This window comes from Cherax quadricarinatus, chromosome 9 (genome assembly GCF_038502225.1).
Source record: "Cherax quadricarinatus isolate ZL_2023a chromosome 9, ASM3850222v1, whole genome shotgun sequence".
Classification (NCBI taxonomy): Eukaryota; Metazoa; Arthropoda; class Malacostraca; order Decapoda; family Parastacidae; genus Cherax; species Cherax quadricarinatus.
In genome coordinates, this window is record NC_091300.1 from 11,403,666 (window position 1) to 11,429,263 (window position 25,598).

The window sequence follows — 25,598 nt, forward strand, 5'->3', positions numbered from 1 at the left end:
CACCAAAACACCACGGAACACCTTCAAAAAAATACTCTGCACATCATTTGAACACCTTCAAAAAACACCATCAAACACCTCCGAATACTCCCAAAACACTGCTGATTACTACCAAATCACCACTGAATACTACCAAAACACCGTCAAATCACCAGAATCTAAGTTTAGCATCACCAGCTAACATCCATTTTATAGAAATTCCCTCAAATCACTATAACCAAGAACTCCCTCCCCATGGGCGCAAAAAAAAGAAAAACTTGAACACAAACCTAATACGCAAACACTTAGTACATGATCACCATCAACTGAAAACATATCTTGTTCACACATAAATCTAAGACAACCACCAACAACAATCACCCATGTTCACTTACCTCAAAAATCACTAATATCACAGAAAACACTCATTTTTTATAAACATTCACACAAAAAATCATATTTGACAATATCTAAGCGCACTCACCTCACTACCACCACCACACGATGTCACACCTCACAGGACCGGCGAGGTCACCTCCAGTGACGACACACTCCCATCTGTTTACTTGGTGGTTAGTAACATCACACCCAACCCACCTTGTTTCAACCTGTTGTACCCTACATTACCTAAGAACACTATAACCAAGACGATTACCAGATTTTATGACCCCACCACCAAGATCACAGAAAACACACATTTTTATAATTATTCACTCAAAAATCACGACCACCAATTCCATATCATGTTTACCATCATCTATGAACACTTATCACCAAGATCACCAAAACTCTAAGATCATGCATCTCAAAACTACTATGATCACTGAAAACATTTATTTTTTAAACATTTGCACAAAAATAAGACATACACAAAAATACCACGACACTTCCACCAACATCTATAACATAACATGAGCACTATAACATATCACCATCACGAAAAAAAAAATAATACACAGACACCCACAACTTATACATTTCAATCACAAATTTAAGACATGAGACATACACACACCAAATCTAAGACATTCACCTCCAACTAAGACATACACATCTTAACTAAGACATACACCAAAACCTATACTTGACATATTGCGGCATGAATATTCATACCGCATTTATGTTGCATATCACATTCCTCATCCACATCATCCCTGAAACATCCTTTCTTATTCATTCCGTATATCTCGTCGAGTTGTTTTAACCCCGACGGCCCATCATGACATTAGGAGCCAGTGTGTAGTAGGTGGTGTTGGAGTGGTGATGGTTGCTCTGGCTCCTACGTCGTGATGGGCCGTCGGGGTTAAAATATCTCTAAGAGATATACGGATGAATAAGGAAGGATGTTTTAGGGATGATGTGGATGAGGAATGTGATATGCAACATAAATGCGGTATGAATATTCATACCGCAAAATGTCAAGTATAGGTTTTGGTGTATGTCTTAGTTGGAGGTGAATGTCTTAGATTTGGTGTGTATGTCTTATGTCTTAAATTTGTGATTGAAATGTATAAGTTGTGGGTGTCTGTGTATTATTTTTTTTTTTCGTGATGGTGATATGTTATAGTGCTCATGTTATGTTATAGATGTTGGTGGAAGTGTCGTGGTATTTTTGTGTGTGTCTTATTTTTGTGCGAATGTTTAAAAAAGTGTTTTCAGTGATCATAGTAGTTTTGAGATGCATGATCTTAGATTTTTGGCGATCTTGGTGATAAGTGTTGATAGATGATGGTAAACATGATATGGAATTGGTGATCGTGATTTTTGTGTGAATAATTATAAAAATGTGTGTTTTCTGTGATATTAGTTTTTTGAAGGTGTTCAAATGATGTGCAGAGTATTTTTTTGAAGGTGTTCCGTGGTGTTTTGGTGTTGTTCAGAGAAGGTTCAAAGTTAGTCAGTGTGTTAGTTATGGTAATGTCTCATGTCATAAGTGTATGAGTTAGTTTTTTTTTGTGCTAATGTTGTAAAGTCTGGAGAATGAGGGAGGAGTTTGGTGGATGAGATGTAATTTCGGTTAATGAAATGTGTAAGTGTGAATGTAAATTGGTGAGTGAGTTAGAGAAGACAAAATGTTATGTGATCTTAGTAAAAGTATAGATAGTTTTAGTGATCTTCGTTATGATGATGTTTTAAGAGAATGTGTACAAAAAATGTGTGATCTTAGTGGTGGGGTTATAGAATTTGGTAAACGTCTTGATTGTGGTGATCTTAGATATTGGAGATATAACAGGTTGAAACAAGTAACTTCCTCTCGTTAAGTTAAATGAAGTAAAAGTGGGGTGTGACGTTGCTGATTGCCAAGTAAACACAGGATGGAGTGTGATGTCATGGGAGGTATCCCTATCTGTGCTGGTATGTGTTGGTGGTAGTGAGGGGGGTGTATTAGATATTGTATGGAGTTGGTGATTGTGATTTTTTGTGTGAATGTTTATGGAAATGAGTGTTTTCTGGTTTTGAGGTGAGTGGTCATTGATGATAGTTGATGGATGTCATAGTTTGTGTGTGTGTGTGTGTGTGTACTCACCTAGTTGTACTCACCTAGTTGAGGTTGCGGGGGTCGAGTCCGAGCTCCTGGCCCCGCCTCTTCACTGATCGCTACTAGGTCACTCTCCCTGAGCCGTGAGCTTTATCATACCTTTGCTTAAAGCTATGTATGGATCCTGCCTCCACTACATCGCTTCCCAAACTATTCCACTTACTGACTACTCTGTGGCTGAAGAAATACTTCCTAACATCCCTGTGATTCATCTGTGTCTTCAGCTTCCAACTGTGTCCCCTTGTTACTGTGTCCAATCTCTGGAACATCCTGTCTTTGTCCACCTTGTCAATTCCTCTCAGTGTGTGTGTGTACTCACCTATTTGTACTCACCTATTTGTGGTTGCAGGGGTCGAGTCCTAGCTCCTGGCCCCGCCTCTTCACCGGTTGCTACTAGGCCCTCTCTCTCCCCGCTCCATGAGCTTTATCAAACCTCGTCTTAAAACTGTGTATGGTTCCTGCCTCCACTACGTCATTTTCTAGGCTATTCCACTGCCTTACAACTCTATGACTGAAGAAATACTTCCTACTATCTCTCTGACTCATTTGTGTCTTCAACTTCCAATTGTGGCCTCTTGTTTCTGTGTCCCCTCCCTGGAACATCCTGTCTTTGTCCACCTTGTCTATTCCACGCAGTATTTTATATGTCGTTATCATGTCTCCCCTGACCCTCCTGTCCTCCAGTGTGGTCAGGCCGATTTCCCTTAATCTTTCCTCATAGGACATTCCCCTTAGCTCTGGAACTAACCTTGTCGCAAACCTTTGTACTTTCTCTAGTTTCTTGACGTGCTTTATCAAGTGCGGGTTCCAAACAGGTGCTGCATACTCCAGTATGGGCCTGACATACACGGTGTACAGTGTCTTGAACAATTCCTTACTAAGGTATCGGAATGCTGTTCTCAGGTTTGCCAGGCGCCCATATGCTGCAGCAGTTATCTGATTGATGTGTGCTTCCGGAGACATGCTCGGTGTTATACTCACCCCAAGATCTTTCTCCTTGAGTGAGGTTTGCAGTCTTTGGCCACCTAGCCTATACTCTGTCTGTGGTCTTCTGTGCCCCTCCCCCATCTTCATGACTTTGCATTTGGCAGGATTAAATTCGAGAAGCCATTTGCTGGACCAGGTGTCCAGTCTGTCCAGGTCTCTTTGAAGTCCTGCCTGGTCCTCATCAGATTTAATTCTCCTCATTAACTTCACATCATCTGCAAACAGGGACACTTCTGAGTCTAACCCTTCCGTCATGTCGTTCACATATACCAAAAATAGCACTGGTCCTAGGACCGACCCCTGTGGGACCCCGCTCGTCACAGGTGCCCACTGTGATACATCATTACGTACCATGACTCGTTGTTGCCTCCCTGTCAGGTATTCTCTGATCCATTGCAGTGCCCTTGCAGTGTGTGTGTGTGTGTGTGTGTGTGTGTGTGTGTGTGTGTGTGTACATGTTATGTTTTCAGTTGGTGGTGATCCTGTTGTAAGTGTTTTCGGTGTTTGGAAATGTTCAAAGGTGTTTTTTTTTTTTTTTTTGAGTATTCAAATGATTTATGAGTTTATTTCTTTTGCGCTCATGTTATATAATAGTCTGAGGTGAGTGGGATCGTCTTGGTTATAGTGATTTGAGGGGATTTCTATAAAATGGGTGTTAGTTGGTGGTGTTGATCTTAGTTTCTGGTGATTTTTAGTGTTGTTTGGGCAGTATTCGGTGCTGTTTTGGTAGTATTCAGTGGTGTTTTGGGAGTATTCAAAGGAGTTTGATGATGTTTTTGAATGTGTTCAAATGATGTTTTTGGAGTAATCAAAGGTAATTGATGTTGTTTTTGGTGTTGTACAAAGTAAAGTGTGGTGTGTGTGGGTGTGTTTGTGTTAGTTTTGGTAAAATGTCTCGTGTCATAAGTGTATGAGTTAGTTTTTGTGTTAATGTTGTAAAGTCTGGAGACTGAGGGAGTAGTATGGTGGATGAGTTGTAATTTCAGTTAATGAAATGTGTAAGTGTAGATAAATTAGAGATGATAAATCTTATTTGGGAGTATTCAAAATGATATTTTGGAAGTGCTTCAGTGTTGTTTGGAAATGTTCAAAGGTGTTTATGTGAGTATTCAAATGATTTATGAGAGTGTTCGAAGTAATCTTGGGGTTGTTCTGTAGTGAGATGATAAAGGTTGTGGATGAGAGAATATTTCTTAAGAGATATTGAGAAAAGGTGGTCACAAATGATGTACGAGTGTTTTGAAGGTGTTCAAAGTAAAGTGAGGTGTGTGTGTGTGTGTGTGTGTGTGTGTGTGTGTGTGTGTGTGTGTGTGTGTGTGTGTGTGTGTGTGTGGTGTGTGTGTTTGTGTGTTAGGTGGTCATAGAGTTTTGTGAATATCTTGGTTACAGTGATTTTAGTGGATTTGAGATGGGTGATGAGATGCATTTGTGGATGTGAAATGTGATTTTTGTGTGTGTTCAGAAGAGGTGTGTTGGGAGATGGGTGAGTGGATGTGAAGAAATGTGGGTGAGATGGAGAGGGGTATGGGGAGGGTTGTATTAGAAATTTAATGAAATATGGGGGGATTTTACTGAAAATAAAGGTAATGTGTGAATATTTTACAAAGAAATTATAGAATTGAAAAGTTATGATATATTGGAAAAGAATGGAGGGTGTTGAAACATGTCGCAGTAGTTGGGTAGTGAGATTAGTTGTTGTGAGTATAATATCAATTTATGTGGATGCAAGGAGATGGGTATGGAGAGGATTTTATTAGAATTTTAGTAATGTAGGGAGGAATGTGTATTACATTTAAGATTCAGTAAAAAGAAGGGGAAAAATTTGTATCGAATAAATTGTGAATAAATTGGTAAGTGATGAGGGTTGTGGGTGATGTAGTCGAACTAGAGATACCAAAAAAGTGGTTATAAGTTGTGGGTTGTTGATGTGACTTTTTCTGATGAAATTAGTTAAAACGAGAAAAAATTGTGGGGTGTGGGTGAAGTGGATTGTGGGTGTTGTGGGATGTGGGTGTTGTGGGTTGTGGGTGATGTGGGTTGTGGGTGTTTTTGTCGAACTAGAGATATCGAAAAAGAGTTGATTCTGTTGTAAATGTTCGTGTGTGTTTGGTTTGTGTTCATGTTTTTTTTTTTGCGTTCATGTTATATCTTAATTGGAGGAGAGTGTACTCATAGAAATTGGTAATCGTCTTGGTTATAGTGATTTGAGAGGATTTGTGTGAAAATGGGTGTTAGTCTGTGATGTTGATCTTAGTTTATGGTGATTTTGGTAGTGTTTTGACTGTATTCAGTGGTGTATTTGGGAGTACTCAAAATGATATTTTGGAAGTGTTTCAGTGTTGTTTGGAAATGTTCAAAGGTATTTTTGTGAGTATTCAAATGATTTATGAGTGTGTTTTGAAGGTGTTCAAAGTAAAGTGAGGTGTGTGTGCGTATTAACTTCGTAATATGTAAAATTGTGACTAGTGAATTTATCGAAAAGTGGTTATAAGTTGTAAGTGTTGTGGTGACTTTTTCTGATGAAATAGTTAAAACGAGAAAAATGTCTAGACTTGTGCTATATTTTGTAAAGAAATTGTGGATTGTTGTGGGTATTAACGAAAAAAAATGTGAAATTATTTGGGTTATCCTGGGTTAAGAGTAAAAATGTTTTCCCTATGTTGTATATGAAATGTGTAATACTGAGATGGGGAAGTCGACAAGATTCAGCCTGTGTGTGTGGGGTCATCACGTGACGTCACTGACATAGGGGGAAGTCGACAAGATTCAGCCTGTATGTGTGAGGTCATCACGTGACGTCACTGACCGCCGAGTAAACACAGGTGGGGTGACGTCACACATGTTTAGACCTGTAGTAAGAGAAAGTACCATGCCCCATAGGAGGAGTTCATTTGAAATGCTTACCCCCATAGGGGGGAATCCAAGGAAGTGGAGGAGAAATACTTGATCCAAGGAGATGGAGTCTTTGTATTATCGAGAAAACCTTGATCCGAGGAATTGGAGCAGGGAATTTGAGATGCAAGTGGGAGTTCATTTGAATGCTTACCCCCAGAGGGGGGAACCCAAAAACCTTGATCCGAGGAGATGGAGGAGAAATATTTGGGGTGAAAGTGGGAGTCCATTTTGAATGCTTACCCCCAGAGGGGGGAATCCAAAAAACTTCATCCAAGGAAGTAGTCTTTGTATTATCGAGAAAAAAAAAATTGGGATGGGGGTGAAAGTGGGGAGAGGGGGAATCCAAAAAAAACTTGATCCGAGGAGATGGAGAGCGCAAGAAAATGAAATTAAAAAAAATCGGAAAAAAATCGGGGTGCGAGGAGGATCCGGACGACGCTGCAGAAGGCGCAGCAGAAGGCGCGGGCGGGCGCGACGGACGGGGGCGGGCGTGGGGCGGGGTGTGGGGGCGGGCGGGGCGCGCGGGCGTGGGTGGGGGGTTGAGGGCGAGGTGGACTCGAGGGCGAGGTGGTCTCGAGGGCGAGGTGGTCTCGAGGGCGAGGTCAAGGTCATTAGCATAAAGGTGTGAAAAGGAGTCCGCTCAGAGGAGACCGTACCGTGGGAGCCACTCTGTAGAAGGGACCGCTCTGTAGAAGGCCTTTTGGGAGGGGACCGTACCGTGGGGACCGCTCTGTAGAAGACCGCTCTGTAGAAATCAGCACTATTGACATGATATACATCTTACGGGTTTGCTGTGTCATCGACGAATGGCACTCATACCAAGTCTAGTATTGTCTTCGAAATGCGTTACAGGGCTGTGATTGTCTTTGTTTTGTCTAACACGAGTGAGAGCTAGAATTTGGGAGTTTAGGAATTGAGGAGCAGGACTACACTGTGACGGCTTTTTGTGACGGCCACTGACAACACTAGCTATGTGATGGTCACTGGCAGGCTGTGGTGGTGGTGGTCTGTTTTCTGTTAGTTGTTCTGAGGAGTATCTTCTGGTCTTAGATCAGGCCTCCTAGGTTGGAAAGGAAATATTACAGGAATAAAATATCTTAAGAAGCGCATAGGAAATTAAAAGTACATGTATAATGAATGTAAGATTACCTGTCAAGTTACGTGTTCATGAGACATGAAGACGAAGTGCAAGACATTGAACCGTTGACTATTACCATTTGACAAGATGATAATAGTCAACAGCGGCTGTATGACGCTGTTGGCCGTTGCCTCTCATAAAAATGTGATGAAAACACCTTAATTAAAATAAATTCCAGGGGAAATTGCCGTACCTGTCGTGCATTAATGAAGGCATGAAATTCCAGTTCACTGGTGTAGCAGCAAATTTATTTTTGGGGGAGAGTCACACTTTATTCTCGTTTCACATTTAACATAAAAGGCTTGAGAGCATAAAATGTACTGACTAGTCATGTGCGACTTACCCGGGAGTAGAAACTCATTGACTTTGGGGAGAGGGGCCCCCCTACGGGGGTCACATGGGACTCACCCGGAAGCAACAACTGACTAGGGGGGGAGGGGAGAGCAGGTCACGTGAGATTTACCTCTTCACTGCCTTTCTAGTGTTCTTTGCATTATTATTTCGCTGCGTCTTTTGTGTTTTCATTCTTTCGAGTGACGTCATCATCATCTGAGGCTGTGGCTGGAGTCACCTTCATACATAGCTTCCGGGTTCCACTTCTAGAACTTCTTGGATCAGGTCACATGTGACTCAATTTCACCTTTCCCAAGATAATGGATTTTTAGCCTGGGGTCTCGTAAAGATAATCTTGTAATATTTAAGGCTTTAGCTTGATGTGTTTGAACGTTAAGACGTCTGGAGGGAGGGAGGAAGGAAGGGGATACTTAGGAAGAAGGGATAGTTTTTTTTATACTGTAGTTAGAAAAAGTAGATGCATCAGCAGTATTCTCTTTCACTATATTTTTTTCCCCCGTGTGTAACCGTGTTTGTCATATTGCATTACACCGGAGGGAGTTCATGCACGGGGGTAGAGGGAGGGAGTGGGGACAGTGAGGGAGATAGAATAAGTGCGAAAGAGAATGGGGGAGGAAAGAAGGGAGAGAAAGATGGACGGGGAGAAAGACAGGAAAGTTTTATAGGGGGGTTGTAGAAAAGGGGTGAAAGGGAAGAAAGAAATATATTGAATGAAGTCAGGTGGAGAGGCAAGCCAGTGAATAATGACGTAATGGATGAGTGCAGTCAGACAAAATAAAATATCTTGATAAATTTTGCTGTGTTAATCGTCGTGTCAACATAATTTCTGATATCTGTCTAAAATTACACTAGTGGGCGAGATGACATAGAATACATAACAAACACAGATAACACACGAGCAACAGCGCTTGTCTGGGAAGAATAGTAAAGCGGAAGGCGCTCCCCCCGTCCTGTGTTCTCTCCAGCCATATTCCCCGTAACAGGCGGTGTGAATGAGGATAATTATCTCTGAATTATTAAAAAAATGGGCTTCTAAATTTCATTAAAATGGGAAGAGATAGTATATGGATTAGCAGTGATGCTGCTACTGCTGTTGTGTCTGCTTTGTTACTCTCCAGATTACGTAGTCAATTTAACTCTGACAATATTACTAAGCATAATATATATATATTTGTATTTTCAAAAGTTAAAAGTTTGTGTGCATATTAAGAAAGTTTTATTAATGATATAAAGAATGAGACGATCTTCACTTGTTCAACCAAGTCTGCTACAAGGTACCAAGTCTGCTACAGGGTACCAAGTCTGCTACAGGGTACCAAGTCTGCTACAGGGTACCAAGTCTGCTACAGGGTACCAAGTCTGCTACAAGGTACCAAGTCTGCTACAAGGTACCAAGTCTGCTACAAGGTACCAAGTCTGCTACAAGGTACCAAGTCTGCTACAGGGTACCAAGTCTGCTACAGGGTACCAAGTCTGCTACAGGGTACCAAGTCTGCTACAGGGTACCAAGTCTGCTACAGGGTACCAAGTCTGCTACAGGGTACCAAGTCTGCTACAGGGTACAAAGTCTGCTACAAGGTACAAAGTCTGCTACAGGGTACAAAGTCTGCTACAGGGTACAAAGTCTGCTACAGGGTACAAAGTCTGCTACAAGGTACAAAGTCTGCTACAAGGTACAAAGTCTGCTACAAGGTACCAAGTCAGCTACAAGGTACCAAGTCAGCTACAGGGTACCAAGTCAGCTACAAGGTACCAAGTCTGCTACAAGGTACAAAGTCAGCTACAAGTTACAAAGCCTGCTACAGGGTACCAAGCCTGCTACAAGGTACCAAGTCAGCTACAAGGTACCAAGTCAGCTACAGGGTACCAAGTCAGCTACAGGGTACCAAGTCTGCTACAAGGTACCAAGTCAGCTACAAGGTACAAAGTCAGCTACAAGGTACAAAGCCTGCTACAGGGTACCAAGTCTGCTACAAGGTACCAAGTCTGCTACAGGGTACCAAGTCTGCTACAGGGTACCAAGTCTGCTACAGGGTACCAAGTACTTCTGCTACAGGGTACCAAGTCTGCTACAGGGTACCAAGTCTGCTACGAGGTACCAAGTCAGCTACGAGGTACCAAGTCAGCTACAAGGTACCAAGTCAGCTACAAGGTACCAAGTCAGCTACAAGGTACTAGATGTGGTATCAAGTACTAAATATGCTATAACTTACCAATTTATAGAATGCTCAGGAAGAGACAAATGGCCCCACTGGTACTTGTATGTAGTAATAATTGTAACCTGGGTGTGTGCGACCACTGATACCTCGTGGATCCATATGCTTCTTGTAATGTTTACAACCACCACATGGTTCCGGACCTGGCCCGCTGACTAACACCCTAATCAGTATAACTGTTGGTGCTTGCAGCAGGCAGTCCAGATTAGTCACCCCAGGCTTGTTGATCAAGAATTGTTGCAATTTCTCCTATACCGCACAAGTTTGTTTTAGCTCATCTGTTATGCGGCGCTTTGTTGACGTCTTACTGTAAATAACGATACTACACCGCTGTGGTATTTTGAGTGCAGATTCTTTATCAGGAGCAAAATATTCTTAGAAACTGATTGAAAAAAATTGTGTACAGTTCAGGACATAGAAGGAAGCCTTCCTCCACGAGTGGCTTCATCATTCCAAGATTACTTTAATAAATGTAAACGGTACACGAGTGTCTTCCAGTTACTGGGTATCACCGTACCAGTAACAAACAATCTTACAAGTTACTTAGGCCGGATCTTTTAATACCAAACCCTTCCTGATTTCCATTAATCTGTTTATAGTTCTCCAAAAAGCTTACGATCTTGTCCTTGTACATGTATATGACTTACCATTAGTTTGAGTGAGAGATCTGAGAAACTGGTAACTGGTGGATGTGAGAGACGGGTGGATGTGAGAGACTGGTTACCTGGAGGTTACCTGGAGGTTATTCCGGGGATCAACGCCCCCGCGGCCCGGTCCATGACCAGGCCTCCCGATGGATCAGGGCCTGATCAACTAGGCTGTTACTGCTGGCCGCACGCAGTCCGACGTACGAGCCACAGCCCGGCTGATCCGGCACTGACTTTAGGTATCTGTCCAGCTCTCTCTTGAAGGCAGCCAGGGGTTTATTGGCAATTCCCCTAATGCTTGATGGGAGGCTGTTGAACAGTTTTGGGCCCCGGACACTTATGGTGTTTTCTCTTAGTGTACCAATGGCGCCCCTACTTTTTATTGGCGGCATTTTGCATCGCCTGCCCAGTCTTTTACTTTCGTAGGGAGTGATTTCTGTGTGCAGATTTGGGACCATTCCTTCCAAGATTTTCCAAGTGTAGATTATGATATATCTCTCCCTCCTGCGTTCCAACGAGTACAAGTCAAGTGCTTCCAAGCGTTCCCAGTAGTTAAGGTGGTAACTGGTGGATGTGAGAGACTGGTAACTGGTGGATGTGAGAGGCTGGTAACTGGTGGATGTGAGAGGCTGGTAACTGGTGGATGTGAGAGGCTGGTAACTGGTGGATGTGAGAGGCTGGTAACTGGTGGATCTGCGAGGCTGGTAACCGAGGCTTGGTGTAATCTCTCCTCTCATGGTTATTGGTACTTATAGGAAGTTTTCTTGATACCGATGATGGGTTCTTGATATCGGTGATGGGCTCTTGATACCGGTGATGGGCTCTTGATCTAGGTATTTGGATTGATTTTTCCCTCCTTTAGATCGAGCTTGATTGTCTTACATTTCCGACTTTTCAGGCGCAGTATGACCCTTACAGATTTAGCACTCGCCATGAATGTAATACTCTCATCACGACATTGACGTGACTGTGCATGTTGCGTCGCACATGCATATCACAGCGCGCGCGCGCACACACACACACACACACACACACACACACACACACACACACACACACACACACACACACACACACACACACACACACACACAACTCTTAAAATAAAATCTCACTTCTCCACTCCATCTCTTCTCCCCACTTTGTCCTCTTAGCCTTTATTTCTCTCCTTTCTGCTCTTTCTGTCTGCTTTTCCGCTTCTTCACGCCCACTCTTCACCAAGAACCTCTCACCAGTTCCCCATCTCCCCGCTTCTCTCTTGTCCGTCTCCCCACCACCTCTCTTTCCTCTCTGCGCCCCATTTCTCTCTGCTTCCGTCTCCCACCTCTTCCTCATGTTCCCGTCTCTATCCCGCGGGTATCGACAAGTTAGACAAATATAGGCTGGCATATGAAGCTCTTGAATGAAGGGATATTAATGAATGCTAAATAGAAAGAATTTAAACGTAGTGGCAGGGAAGTTGAGAAAATTGTGGAGCTTAATGTGGCAGACCCACCCCCTGTTATGAATAAAGTTCCCCTATTGATTGATGGTTTAAAGGCTGGACTCTGGAGGTAGAGCTCAGCTCGTGCAAGCCAGTAGATGTCACTAGCTGTCACGTCACACTCATCCTCGCTCTCAGTCATACACGAGTCTTGTAGAGAAGTATCAGCGGAGAGAAAAAACTCGCCGGTTTTAGAGCGGATATGATACGGTTCAGAAAGCCAGAAAACTTATAACGAAGGTTGCGTCAGATTTTTTAAACTCACCCCTTCCCTCCCACAGATATTTGAGTACCGAAACAAACTGACGATAGCGTACACTTGTCAGCGAGACATTTAACACCATATTTTGGAAGAGCTGGAAAATACAGAGATAAGGTTTGGGTTGCAGGGAAAGTCAACACGTTGCCCGCCCGTGTGTTTGTCGCTATAATGGATGTATTAAGTTGAGAAAAGGGGGGAGGGGGAGGAGAAGGACGCCGGGAGGAGGGGCAGGCTTGATGTACGCACTGAGGTGTACTGGCCTAGTTGTTTGCAGGGGTAGATTCATAGTTCCTGGCGCCACCTCTGAACTTTTGTCGACAGGCTCTGCTGATATAAACCATACCACTGGCGGGGATAGTTGGATGAATCTTATTGCGGCTAGCTGCCCAGTGGCTAACGTGACGGTCTGGAGTTTTGAGACTTTCTGATCGCGGGTTCTATCCCCACCCATGGTATGATTTGTTTGCAATCGTGTCGTTACGATTTCGTGAGTCTGCTGACATCTGGCCTCCAGGGCAACACAGACACTCTTGAAACTGTGTATAGTGTTTGCCTCTCTTACGTCTTCATGCCGTGTGTTCCACTAGTTCACTATCCTTGTACATCGTAATCACGTCTCCTGTAATCCATCTCTCGTCCGGTTGTCATATTCAATTCCTCTTAAGCTCTTCTCAAACTGCACAATTTCAATTTTTAAAATATTTAAGTTGCAAACCTTTAGATTTCTTCATTCTTTAGGACATGGTCAACTGAAGGCTTCATGCTGGTGTTGCTTATTCTAAGGTAGATCTTTTGAGGTTCTAGAAGGCTTTACATGGCTGATTTGTTCTTCTGGCGGTGCGATGTAATGTTCACTACCAGGTCCTTTACTGTCGAAGTTTGTAATTTCTCATCCCAGTGTGTACACCATCTACGGGCTCCCAGCTGCTTTCCCTCGCATCTGTGAGGATTTAATTCCAACTGCCACTTTGCTGACCACCCCTACATCGTATGCCTCCATGGCTCTCTCTTCTTTCCAGTTTATAATTTTTCTCCTACTACTTTGACTTTATCCTCAAACAGATGCAAGCAAGACACGGTTCTCTGGTATGTTATTTACATACATCACGAGCAGTGGAAATGGTACTAATCTTCGGTGGTATCCCGATGTATTGCTCTTGCGCTTGCCTGTGTGCACTTGCCTGTGTGATTGCCTGTGTGCGCGCATATGCGCGCTTACCTGCGTTAGAAGACCAAGTTACTTTCCCAGTGAAAGGCGCTGAAACTTAGTTTAGTGTCACAAAAGATAACATTGAAGGTTAGAGCAAAAGCCATAAATTTAAGTCTGTGACAAGAGAGGGAGAGTATTTTTGTGCGGATGTGGTAAATGGTGGAGAAGAGATAAAAATGGAGACTAATGAATTACCAAGATATGAAGGTGTCATGTAAGAAGAATTGCGGCGTTCACGACTTTATTTTAAACGAAGATTGTAACGAATCACAGTAATGGATAATGAAACGAGATAGTAGTGAACATATAAAATGTGAAGAGGTGAAATGATAGGGGAGAGGGGGGAGGGGAAAGGAGAGAGAGAGATGGAGGGAGGGGAAAGGGGGAGAGAGAGAGGGAGGGAGGGGAAAGGGGAGAGAGAGAGGGAGGGAGGGGAAAGGGGAGAGAGAGAGGGAGGGAGGGGAAAGGGGAGAGAGAGAGGGAGGGAGGGGAAAGGGGAGAGAGAGAGGGAGGGAGGGGAAAGGGGAGAGAGAGAGGGAGGGAGGGGAAAGGGGAGAGGGGGAGGGAGGGGGAAAGGGGAGAGAGGGAGGGAGGGGAAAGGGGAGAGAGGGAGGGAGGGGAAAGGGAGAGGGAGGGAGGGGAAAGGGGAGAGAGGGAGGGAGGGGAAAGGGGAGAGAGGGAGGGAGGGAGGGGAAAGGAGAGGGAGGGAGGGGAGAGAGGGAGGGAGGGAGGGGAAAGGGGAGAGAGGGAGGGAGGGAAGGAAAAGGAGAGGGAGGGAGGGAAAGGAGAGAGAGGGAGGGGAAAGAGGGAGGGAGGGGAAAGGGGGGAGAGGGAGGGAGGGGAAAGGGGAGGGGGAGGGAGGGAGGGGAAAGGGGAGAGAGGGAGGGAGGGGAAAGGGGAGAGAGGGAGGGAGGGAGGGGAAAGGGGAGAGAGGGGGGGGGGAGGGGAAGGGAGAGAGAGGGAGGGAGGGGAAAGGGGAGGGAGGGAGGGGAAAGGAGAGAGAGGGAGGGGAAAGAGGGAGGGAGGGAGGGGAAAGGAGAGGGAGGGAGGGAGGGGAAAGGGGAAAGAGGGAGGGAGGGGAAAGGGGAGAGAGGGAGGGAGGGGAGAGGGCAGTTCTCTGGCAGACCCTGGTAAAAAATGAAGAAACTGTTGAATAACAAAGAAAAAAACTTGTGTGTAGGGGGAATTCCTTGAGAGGGTACACACTCACGCACGTGCGTGCGCGAAGAGGCGGGGCCAGGAGCTGTGAATCGACACACACACATTCCCTACCCCTCTCTTCTCCCTTAAGAGTTAAGTGCTCTAGATAAGTCTGTGTAATATAAGATAAATATATGTGCTGTGCACAGCTGGTTGTCTGTCCTGGCAGTGTTCTTGCTACTTATTGAAGCTATTTCTCAGTCTGCTCTGCTCAGCGCTCTCGTAAAGGGTAATTTTAGTGTACAATTTGGGAGGTGATAATGGTGACGACTGGATCTGTAGAAATATCTCCCTCTTTGAGACATGCCTACTGCTGCTTCCAAGCAGCAGGGCTTCTTGTAGGCAATCCATCTCACGGTTTTAAACCCAAAATTAGATTTTTCTTCTAGTCTAGGGATTTGTTAAAACAAAACTATCTTTACTGAACAAATATTTTGTACAATTGTATTTACAGCCCGCATGATAGTCACATGATATAATATAAATAGCTAATGCCTGATTTACAAGTCTGTTCTTTATGCCAGTTGTAAGTTAATCACATACAAATGATTATTTTTCGTCCAATTCCGTACTTATCATATATACACGAGACTATAATTGATGACGCGCACTAGCATCAGTGCGCAGCTTGCACCTGATCCCAAGTCAACAAAGTGTGTGGGCGCATGTGTCTGTGCACAGATACCACATAGTCTGACCAAGTCTTCAGTGTATAGTACAGTGTGTTGACAAGAGTAGCAGAGACAGAGTAGAATAAATCTTTGTCTTAGAACATGCTGTGTCAACAAGTCTGGGCAAATATTAAGTCATTCACTGCTTAGTACGCAGAAGCAGAAGTCTTCCTGAAACTGAGTCTGTACTAGATAGTGCAATAATTAGTTCAATAAACCAAACATCAGTAAAGACTAGCAACATCCAAAACGAGATAATCAGTTCCAAGACATGTAGTGTACTCCACTTTAGCACACATTCCGTCCACACTGGCCAGATGCATCAAAAGATTAAATCCCCAAATTGCTTTACAGCGACTGATGTCGCAAGAGTTACGTTGTGTCCATGTTTGTAATCACTGGAAGTAAACGAGGGATAGCGCCTTCATCCTTAGTCACCCTTCAAAACTGTTTACATCTTTCACTCAGGTCTTCATCCCCCCCAACCAGCACTATATATATATACTAACCCTTTGCCGCAGCTGCTACCACCACCTAACCACTCACCATAACTACCCTCGCATCCAGTACCTAGATCCCACCACAGCCACTACCCTCACCCAGTGCCACAAACTTCACTCAACCCCACTACTATCACAACTAGTCTTACCAATACCATGCAGCCCTCACCACCACATCAAACACTAACCAGTCCCACTACCATCACAACCACTCTGGGTGTATTTCTCCATTAGTATGACTGTTGCTTAACTGTTTCATTATGCTCTGTGGGTTAGTGATTTACTGGTGCTTTTCACAGCGTTTATACAGATACCTTAAATGAAGGCCATGGCTCGCTAGTGATCAACACCTTGTGTTGAAAACTGAAGAGTAAATTATTCGAGACAAGAAAAACTGAACACGGTGTAATATACAATGAAAGTTGGTGTGATAAGCAGTGTGTGATAGTCTCGTGGCTTCTGGTGGTATAGTAGTGTTGAAGGCGTGGTGGAGCAGGCAAGATGCTTTCCAACAAACAACGAAGCATCTCCTCGTCTGGGTCATGCAGCGAGCCTGATGACGTCTTCTGCTGCGGTGGGGCCGATATGAAGGTGTGTGGTGGAGCCTTAGAAAGACGGGCGGTATTGGTTTTGGCGGGACTGGTGGAGGAGGCGGTGGTGACACCTCTTGCGCCCCGAGCCATGAGTTGCGTGGCTGCCTACCTACAGGGGCTCAACCCCCGGCTGCTGACCGCTGTAGTGACGGCGGTGGTGGCCAGCCGGCCGCGATGGCTGCCTCTGGAGTACCACTGGGCGCCACTGGACCACGACCCACTGCTGTACTTGCTGCAGCTATTGGGGGAGCGCCTCACAGCTCTCACCTACACCTGCCACCCACTATCCCGCGAGCCCCTCCTGCAGGCCATCTCCGCCATGCCTGCCCTCACCACCCTTAACCTGCCGGAGGCCGCTGATGACAATGCACTAGCGGTGGTTGGCGCTGCCTGTCATATCCTCGTCACACTCTGCGTACGCGGCTCCAAGGCTGTCACTGACGACGGCATCCGTCGGCTTCTGCTGCGTCGTAACACCTACACACGTTCCCGCTGGTTCCGACTATTCTCGCGGTGGCGTGCTTTGCGTGCGTCTCTTTCGCGGCAACAAACAAAGTACCGGCCACTACCCGCGTCCCTCAGCGAGAACACGCTACTGGTGCCCCTGGATCCCGAGCATCTGAACCCCCTCAGTGCCACACTGATTCATCTCGACCTCGGGGGCACCAAGGTAAGCAGCCAGGGCGCAGAATGGGCACGCGCAGTGCTATCACCTCACGCCTTCGTCGACGCCTCCCACTCTCAACACCGTTCACTGCGCTCGCAGACCTCCCTAGAGGACCAGATGGCCAAACTGCTGGCTCCTCTCACCCCGTAAACACCAGCAGCTACACCACCACTTGCAAAAACGACAATTTCAGTAGTTTCCACTAGCAGTAGTTTAGAGTATGATGGAGTGTTTAGCCTCGCCACAACAGTGCTTCACTGCAGTTATATATTTTTATATATACATGCCAGCATACATACCACATACACGTGTGCACACGCAGTTAAGTCGACGTGTCACTCGACTGTGCCTTTCGAAGAGCTGTAAATATTCTGTAAATGTGGCATAAAAACGCTTAGAGCAATATCTGCCGCTTGCGTGTGCCGGCACCAGTTTTAAAACACTCAGAGGATTGTGTATTGTACATAGGTAAAAACCTGCTTCTTGATGTGTAAATAAAATAATACATGCATAAAGTTCATTACTCGGCTTCGAACGCCGCACAGAAAATGGCGTCTGCTAGCATGCAACAAATGGAGCCTTCAGAAAAAGTGGAGGATGTGGATGGTACCGGAGAGGAGGAGGATGAGGCGAAGTGGATGAAGACATGCAGAGGCACAAGAGAGGAGAGGTGGGCGAAGAGGTGATGCGCAGGAGCAAGGGAAGGTTCTGAGAAAGAAGAAATGCCGGGGCTGGTAAAGGTAAAAGCAACATTTACTGGTCAGCGCCTCCGTCACTACTACTGATGCCTATTACCAGGTAAGAGTTCTGCTCCACTCCACTAACTTTGTGTGTGTGTGTGAGAGAGAGGGGGAGGGAGGGGAGAGAAGAGGGAGGGAGGGGAGAGAAGAGGGAGGGAGGGGAGAGAAGAGGGAGGAAGGGGAGGAAGAGGGAGGGAGGGAGGGGGGGAGAGAGGGAGGGGGGGGGGGAGAGGGGAGGGGGGAGAGAGAGAGGGAGGGGAGAGGGAGGGAGGGTAGGAGGAGAGAGAGGAGGGAGGGGAGAGAGAGAGGGAAGAGAGAGGGAGGGAGGGGAGAGGGAGAGGGAGGGAGGGGAGAGGGAGGGAGGGAGGGGGGAGGGGAGAGGGAGGGAGGGGAGAGAGAGGGAGGGAGGGGAGAGAGAGGGAGGGAGGGGAGAGAGAGGGGAGGGAGGAGAGAGGGGAGGGAGGGAGGGGGAGGGAGGGAGGGGAGGGAGGGAGGGAGGGGAGAGAGAGAGGGGAGGGAGGGAGGGGGAGAGAGAGAGGGGGGGAGAGAGAGGGAGGGGAGGGAGGGAGGGGGAGAGAGAGAGGGAGGGGGAGGGAGGGGAGGGGGAGAGAGAGAGAGAGAGAGAGAGAGGAAGAAAGATAGAGGGGAGGGAGGGGGAGAGAGAGGGAGGGGAGGGAGGGGGAGAGAGATGGAGGGAGGGGAGAGAGAGAGAGATGGAGGGGAGAGAGAGAGGAGAGAGAGGAGAGAGAGAGAGAGAGAGAGAGAGAGCATAATGATGTCAACGAGATAACGTCAGTTGATCAAATGAAAATGCTGGCCCACAGATGGCAAGGTTGATCCTGTTGGAGATTGTATGTGGGGTGATAAGAGAAAAATGCTTTCAAATGAGCGATGAGGTAACAGCTCTTAGGTTGTGGAATAAAGTTAGAAGTTAACCTGTAGTAGCTTGTTAATGAGGGGTAGGGATCCTTAACCTTAGAGGAGAGAGAGAGAGAGTGGAGAGAGAGAGAGAGAGAGAGAGGGAGGGGAGGGAGGGGAGAGAGAGAGAGAGAGTAATGGGAATGAGAGAGACTGGGGAGAGGAGGGGAAGAGTTAGTAAGTGTTGTCATCTTTGCCCACGTCACTCACACACATCAATATACGTGACGTCAAACATGGCTTGACGCTTTAATTAAAGGAAGTCATTGATGTCTTGAAGAATACGGAACTGGGGGCAGTTTGCGCGAGCTCTAGTGTACACACCTAGTTGTGTGTACACTGGTTGAGACAGTGCTCCTGGTACCGCTTAAAATTCCTCACGAAAAGTGTCAATACTATTCGTGTAAAATGCTGACGTAAGATACGCATAGTTTATAAAAGTTTTTATCTTGTTTTATGACCTTGTAATAACTCGCATAATGGGTGTAAATGGAGTAACAGGAAAAGTAGGAATATAGTTTTATTTTTTAAAATACAACTCAAAGAGCAAGTCAGGAAATTAAAGTGAGAAGTCCGCGTGGTGAAACACTGTGACCCACAAGATACAGTACTCGTCGCTCTAGAAAATCTTCTAGTGGATCACAGAAAACATACTGTTTAGTGAGGACATTTTTCAGCTACCGCATTATGAAAATGAAGAAAATAGTGAAATAGGGTTCAATATGAAATTGTGGGATAGAACGGGAGAGGAATGTTGGGATCCTGGGGTTAATGTGGGAAAATCATTGTTCAGGCAACACAAGACTGTTACTACAAGGACACTTGATAAATTAGTTACATGTGCAACACTTGGGTATTTTTGAGGAAACGTTTTGCGAAACATGGCTTCATCAGTCCTATACAAAGAAGAATGGCGAAGATCAGAATGAGTTTGAGGTAATCAGTTCCTCAGTCTGGAGTCGATGTTGTCAGTCCATCAGTCTTGACAAGTGTTGTACATGTGTCTAGTTTATCAACTTGTCGATTCTCTGAACCGTTTATCTATATACAAATACGATGTTAACCTGGATCACAAGAACCTTCAAACTGAGATGTACAGTCACTGATGATTCTCTGTTCTGTAGTATTGTTGTGCTCTAAAGTTCTTATTTAAAAAAGTCGGGCTAATTTGCGGATGTGGAGAACATAGTTTTTTTTTTTTTTAATTTTGATAGTTAATTGTAATGTGATAAAGTTTAGACAGTAAGGTGTCGACCATTACCGTGTTATGTAGTCTGAAAGAAAGCACACGCTTGAGTGAAGGATCTTTGTCCAGTGAAATCCTTGAGCAGCATCCTTATCTACATAAAATAATTCTCAAGAGGCATCACCCACAATAGGTAAATTTTCTTTCACTTATTTAGTGTACTCTGTTTCTTGTTGTACAATAAAATGATGCCTGACCAATTGCGTAATTTGTTTACTCAGCGACGTTAACCGGCTGCACCTTCTACACCATTAAAAAAAACCACGTGCCTTAAATATCCTACAGCAACTTAGTCTGGACAGTGGGCACATGGGTCTGTCCACAGTTATTAAAAACGCTGGTATGGCCCTACTCTACAAAGATGGCTTTAAGGCGATTTCAGAAACTGAAAGCACTGCCTTCCCGAATTTTAATATTTTTAAATTTTTAAGTAGTATGATTGCTAAAGTCTGATTGGTCAGACGATCAGCCAGGAGAACGGGTCTGGGACCGGGCCGCTGGGCAGTGAACCTCGGAATGAAGAATTACACACATTTGCAACATCTGTGTATCTTTATTATAGACGTTTCGCTATCCAGTGGCTTTATCATTACAAATCCAAGGACATAATATGAAGACAGTAGAACTATATACAAAAGATGAGGTAATTAGTCCCTCAGCCTTGGAGTTGGTGAAGAGCACCGTAGTCATGAAGAATCTTCACTCTTCAAGACTTCACACTATGTCCTTGAATTTGTATTGATTAAGCCACTGGATGGCGAAACGTCAACAATAAAAATACCCAGATGTTGCACATGTCTAATTCTTCACCTTATCGGTATTGTATACCATTCATTTACATCCTCAGAATCGTCTTCAGGTAACACACGGTTTCACAACTATTACACAGTTTAAGAATAGATCGTTCCTGCGTCTCACAATTGCTGGACCAGTTGGAACATAAAATGCAGATTTTATGTTCCAATTTGCAAATGTCTCCGATGTGTGATCATAGTGTAATAGCAAACAAAATAATAACTGGAAAGTGGGAAAATGGCTGTTACTGTGAAGAGCTCTCCTCAAGGAACACTACTCACCAGTATTCTTTCTTTCTGTTGTCTGACCTGGACAAATACATAAACCATAACATATAGCACTGTATCATCCTTGCAGCCGATACTATATATCTGAGAATAACATCCATTGAGAACACAGATCTCTAGGGGGATGGCATGGTAAACTGTATTAACCTCGGTGAAAAACAGGGGTACAGTACTACACTAAGAGGTAACTTTGTAGTATAAAAGGTCTGAGACTTTAACGTTTCTCATGAAACCCATGTCTTAAGAGGAAACTTGACAAGTTCGTGAAAAAAAGTTCCTAGTCAGCCTGGTTACCATAATTTGAGACTGTGCCGTGGGGACGATGATCCCTGAACCCATCATCAGGAAATCTTCAGAATTCATGGGACCCAAATTATATTTGCTCTTAAAACTGTGTATGGAATCAGAACCCATAATTTATGTGTTAACCCGGGGGTGTCAGTTCTTGGTTACTCTCCCCGAACCTCAGGTTTCGTCTGCCGGCATCACTGACTTTTGAGCCCTATAATACCTATCATATCCACTGAAAACATCTAGTTTATTTGACTTCCTTACTGCCCAAATAATGAAAACTGTACTTCCTAACATCCTTTTCACTCACTCTTCTATGTTCCTCACTATCTGACCCACCCATTTCCTCTAGAATGTACTTAAGACTACAGGAATTGAACCTGACGACCCTGGAAAAGAACTACTAGGAGAAGCATGATCATGACTTACAAGATGGAGGAATGTGAAGGCTTACTCAGCCCTGTAACAACTTCAGTCAGTATTACCAAGGCTGGCTCCTCCTCAGGAAAATTAATGAATAGGAAAAGGAATAATAAAAATGATAAACACTTCCTTATTTAGAAACAGAAAATGTAAAACAATAAAACATGAATGGGTATCCTAATTGAAAGAAAAATGAAAAATGAAATGAAACAAAATTACATTTGAACTCAACGCTAATATAGGTATATCATGGTAATGGGGTGTCAGGTGTTGGTGACACTGTGTTGTTGAAATCGTAGCCATTGCTGGTGTGGCGGGGGGGGGGAGCAGGTGTTGGTGACCACCGGCTCGTTCTTCATAGAGTGTAGCCATGAATAATTACTTCAGATGACAGGAACACAGGTTCGTTACCACTGCTATGATGAGGGGTTAGGTCCTGTGTTGGCTTACATAACAGGTAAATAGGTTAAACATGGGACATCTCAGGACGTTAGTCCGTCTCCTTCTATTCTTCTCGTTGGTTGGCAGGTGACCCTCTCTGTCATTCCAAGCTGTAAAGAGAGAGAGATTACCCACTGCTTAAGAAATCACTCTCCATGATAAGTACAATACCTAAAAGATGTGGGGATTATTAAAACATTTAACAGATATGATCAGGCGTGTACTTACAGTAGTGTTGGGAGCTGTGAGTCGAGTGATTTACTGTTTGACCGGAGCCCCACACGTCACCTTTGGGGAGGGGAAGGGATAGCGGGAGCTAGATTGACCCTACCTTAACAAGCAGCCAGCAATCAAACTATCACTTTCGGGGAGGGGGAAAAAGGGGGGGGGGAATAGCGGGAGCTGGACTTACCCTACCTTAACAAGTAGCCGGCAATGAAACTATTGTTACTATACACTCCCTCGCTACTCCTATCTATTGAACTTTTCCCTCACACTCCCCCATACCAAGACTTAGTCAAGGAGTATAAGAAGAATAGGCGAGGAAAAAGTTCTAACATGTGGAAGCCGCATAAGGCAACAAATCTTCTACTGACTGTCATGACTTAACCAGTCAGAGAAATAATTGGATGAACCATTGATATACACAATATGGAACTTAAAAGCCTGGAGTGCCAATGTCCACCTCAAGAGGCGACTGTTGGTTCCCTTAAAAGTTTCTAGGTATATCAAAGGTTTGTGGTTCGTTTCTAAAATGAATTCTTTTCCCAGTAAATAAAATTTAAGCTTGGAGATACCCCACACAAGAGCCAAACATTCCTTTTCTATGGTGGAGTATCTCGTTTCTGCGGGAAGGAGTTTCCGGCTTTGGAAGCATACAGGGAAGGGAGTACCATCATGGTATTGTAGTAGCACCGCACCTAAGCCAGTATTGGAGGCATCATTTCTTAAACGAAATGTTTTATTAATATCTGGAATCTTAAGTATAGGGTCTTTCGAAAAGATACTTTTAATCTCAAACTTTTCCCGAGCTACGTCGGAAAGTTCAAAAGGTTCCTTCACAGACTTTTTAAAGAAGTTGGATAAGATGCCTGTAAGATCAGTAAGGTTCAGGATAAACCGTGCATAAAAATTTACAGAACCAAGAAAGCTAAGCATGAGCTTCTTGGTTTTTGGGAATTTAAATTCTAATAAAGCTTTGATCTTACTGGGGAGAGGCTGCATAGAGTTATTAGAAAGTATCAGTCCAAGATATCTAATCTTGTTATACCCAAGGAAGCATTTCTTCGGCTTGGCAGTGAGGCCATGTGAGTGTAACCTACGCAAAACTGATGTTAATGTTTGGATATGTTCACCCCACGTGGATGTCATTACGTAAATGTTATCAAAATAAACTGAAACATTTGGCATATTACCCAAGACCTTTCTCATCAGTCTCACGTAGGTAGAACAGGCAGTTACCAAACCGAAGGGCATAGTTCTATACTGCATCAGTCCTTGGTGGGTAGGAAAAGCGGTGTACTGCTTAGAAGAAGGATCTAACATTACTTGATATGCCTGCGCAATATCAATCTCTGAAAAGAAGGAAGCGTCATAAAATTTGTGAAGATCGCTATCTATTAAGGGCATAGGTTCAGCATCCCACCGAGTTATAGCATTAAGGCCTCTGAAGTCAATAGCAAGTCTATATGAATTATCCTCCTTCTTAACCATGACTACTGGTGAGCAATATGCAGATATTGAAGGTTCATTGATCTTTAGTTTTAATAATTTGTCTACCTCTCGGTCAAATGTATCCCTAAGGTGAACTAGAACTGGGTATAATTTCCGTTTGATCGGATTGTCCGTCAATAAGTCAATCTTATGGACTACTGTGGAGGTAACACCTGGAATATCAGTAAAGACGTCTGAAAAGTTACTCACACATTAAAGTAGTTCATGTCTCTTATGGTCATCCCAAGATTCATTAATATTAATGTTGGTTGCTCCCGAGTGGTCAAAAGTCACCATGTCATGTAGTTCTTCATCATAATCTAAGTTAGAGATGTCAATTACACACACCTTACATTCTTCAGTTGTCTTATCAAGTTCGTGTGGAAAAACTAAGTCAAAGTTATTAAGGCAGTTAACCGAATTTCTTCGGTAATATTTCTTAAGGATGTTGATATGATCAAGCTTAGGTTTCCCCTTGACTTCTATGAGGTAGTCAACTTTCCCACAAATTTTTAATACTTTATATGGACCTTTCCATGCTACTAATAATTTATTTGACTTGATAGGCAAAAGTACAAGAACTTCATCCCCTACTTTAAAACTTCTCCTCTGACTTTTGGAATCAAAATAGGTTTTGTACTGGTCCATTGACAAGCTTAGGTTTTTCGAAACTATGTCAGAGGTCTCCTCAAGTTTGGATCTAAGGTCAAGGGGAACTGGTAAGAAGACTGAACCTCAGCATTTACCTCCTCATTAGTCCATAAGTCATGAAGGATGGACAATGGACCTCTGGCCTGTCTACCATAGAGAAGTTCAAAAGGTGAAAACCCCAAAGAGTCACTGGGAACTTCCCTCATGGCAAACAAAGCACAGGGTAGGTAACGATGCCACTCCTTAGGTTTAAGGGAGCAAAGTTTCCTTAAAATGGACTTGAGAATCGAGTGCTGGTGCTCAATCCTCCCATTACAGCTGGGATGATAGGGTGTGATGAAGAGAGGCTTCACTCCCAGAAGTTGGTAGAGATGTTGCATTAAGTCAGATGTAAATTGTGTCCCATGGTCAGACAAAATTTCTGTAGGGATGCCCACTCTGGAGAAGATGGACAAAAGGGCTTCAGCCACCTCTGTAGTAATGGTCTTTAAGGGTATGGCTTCAGGGAAACTCGAAGCATAATCAATTAATGTTAATATATATCTGTCCCCCAGATGAAAGTGGTGATAAAGAACCAACGATGTCAATAGCTACTCTTTCAAAGGGTACCGTAAAGACTGGCATTTTGACCATAGGTACTCGCCTGGTACCTCGGGAGGATGACAGTTGGCAAACTTTACACGATCTACAATAGGTAGTGACATCTGAGGACATTTTTGGCCAAAAATAGGTTTCCCTAATTTTATTTAAGG

The 25,598-nt window shown here is 44.2% G+C and overlaps 2 protein-coding genes across 4 annotated transcripts in view; both read left to right on the forward strand.

Annotated features, from left to right (window-relative positions):
* LOC128686221 (uncharacterized) overlaps positions 1 to 18,135 on the forward strand; it is a 58,894-nt gene extending 40,759 nt beyond the window's left edge. The window contains exon 2 of one of the 2 annotated variants that reach the window (XM_053773057.2): positions 16,381 to 18,135. In XM_053773057.2, coding sequence (XP_053629032.1) covers positions 16,583 to 17,491 — 909 coding nt within the window. In that variant the 5' untranslated portion in view covers positions 16,381 to 16,582 and the 3' untranslated portion in view covers positions 17,492 to 18,135. The remainder of the gene's footprint in view (positions 1 to 16,380) is intronic. The other variant, XM_070083233.1, reaches the window with a different exon arrangement.
* The window catches only part of LOC128686222 (protein phosphatase PTC7 homolog), a 317,819-nt gene that overhangs the window by 189,844 nt on the left and 102,377 nt on the right, over positions 1 to 25,598 (forward strand). The gene's annotated exons all lie outside the window — the stretch shown is intronic.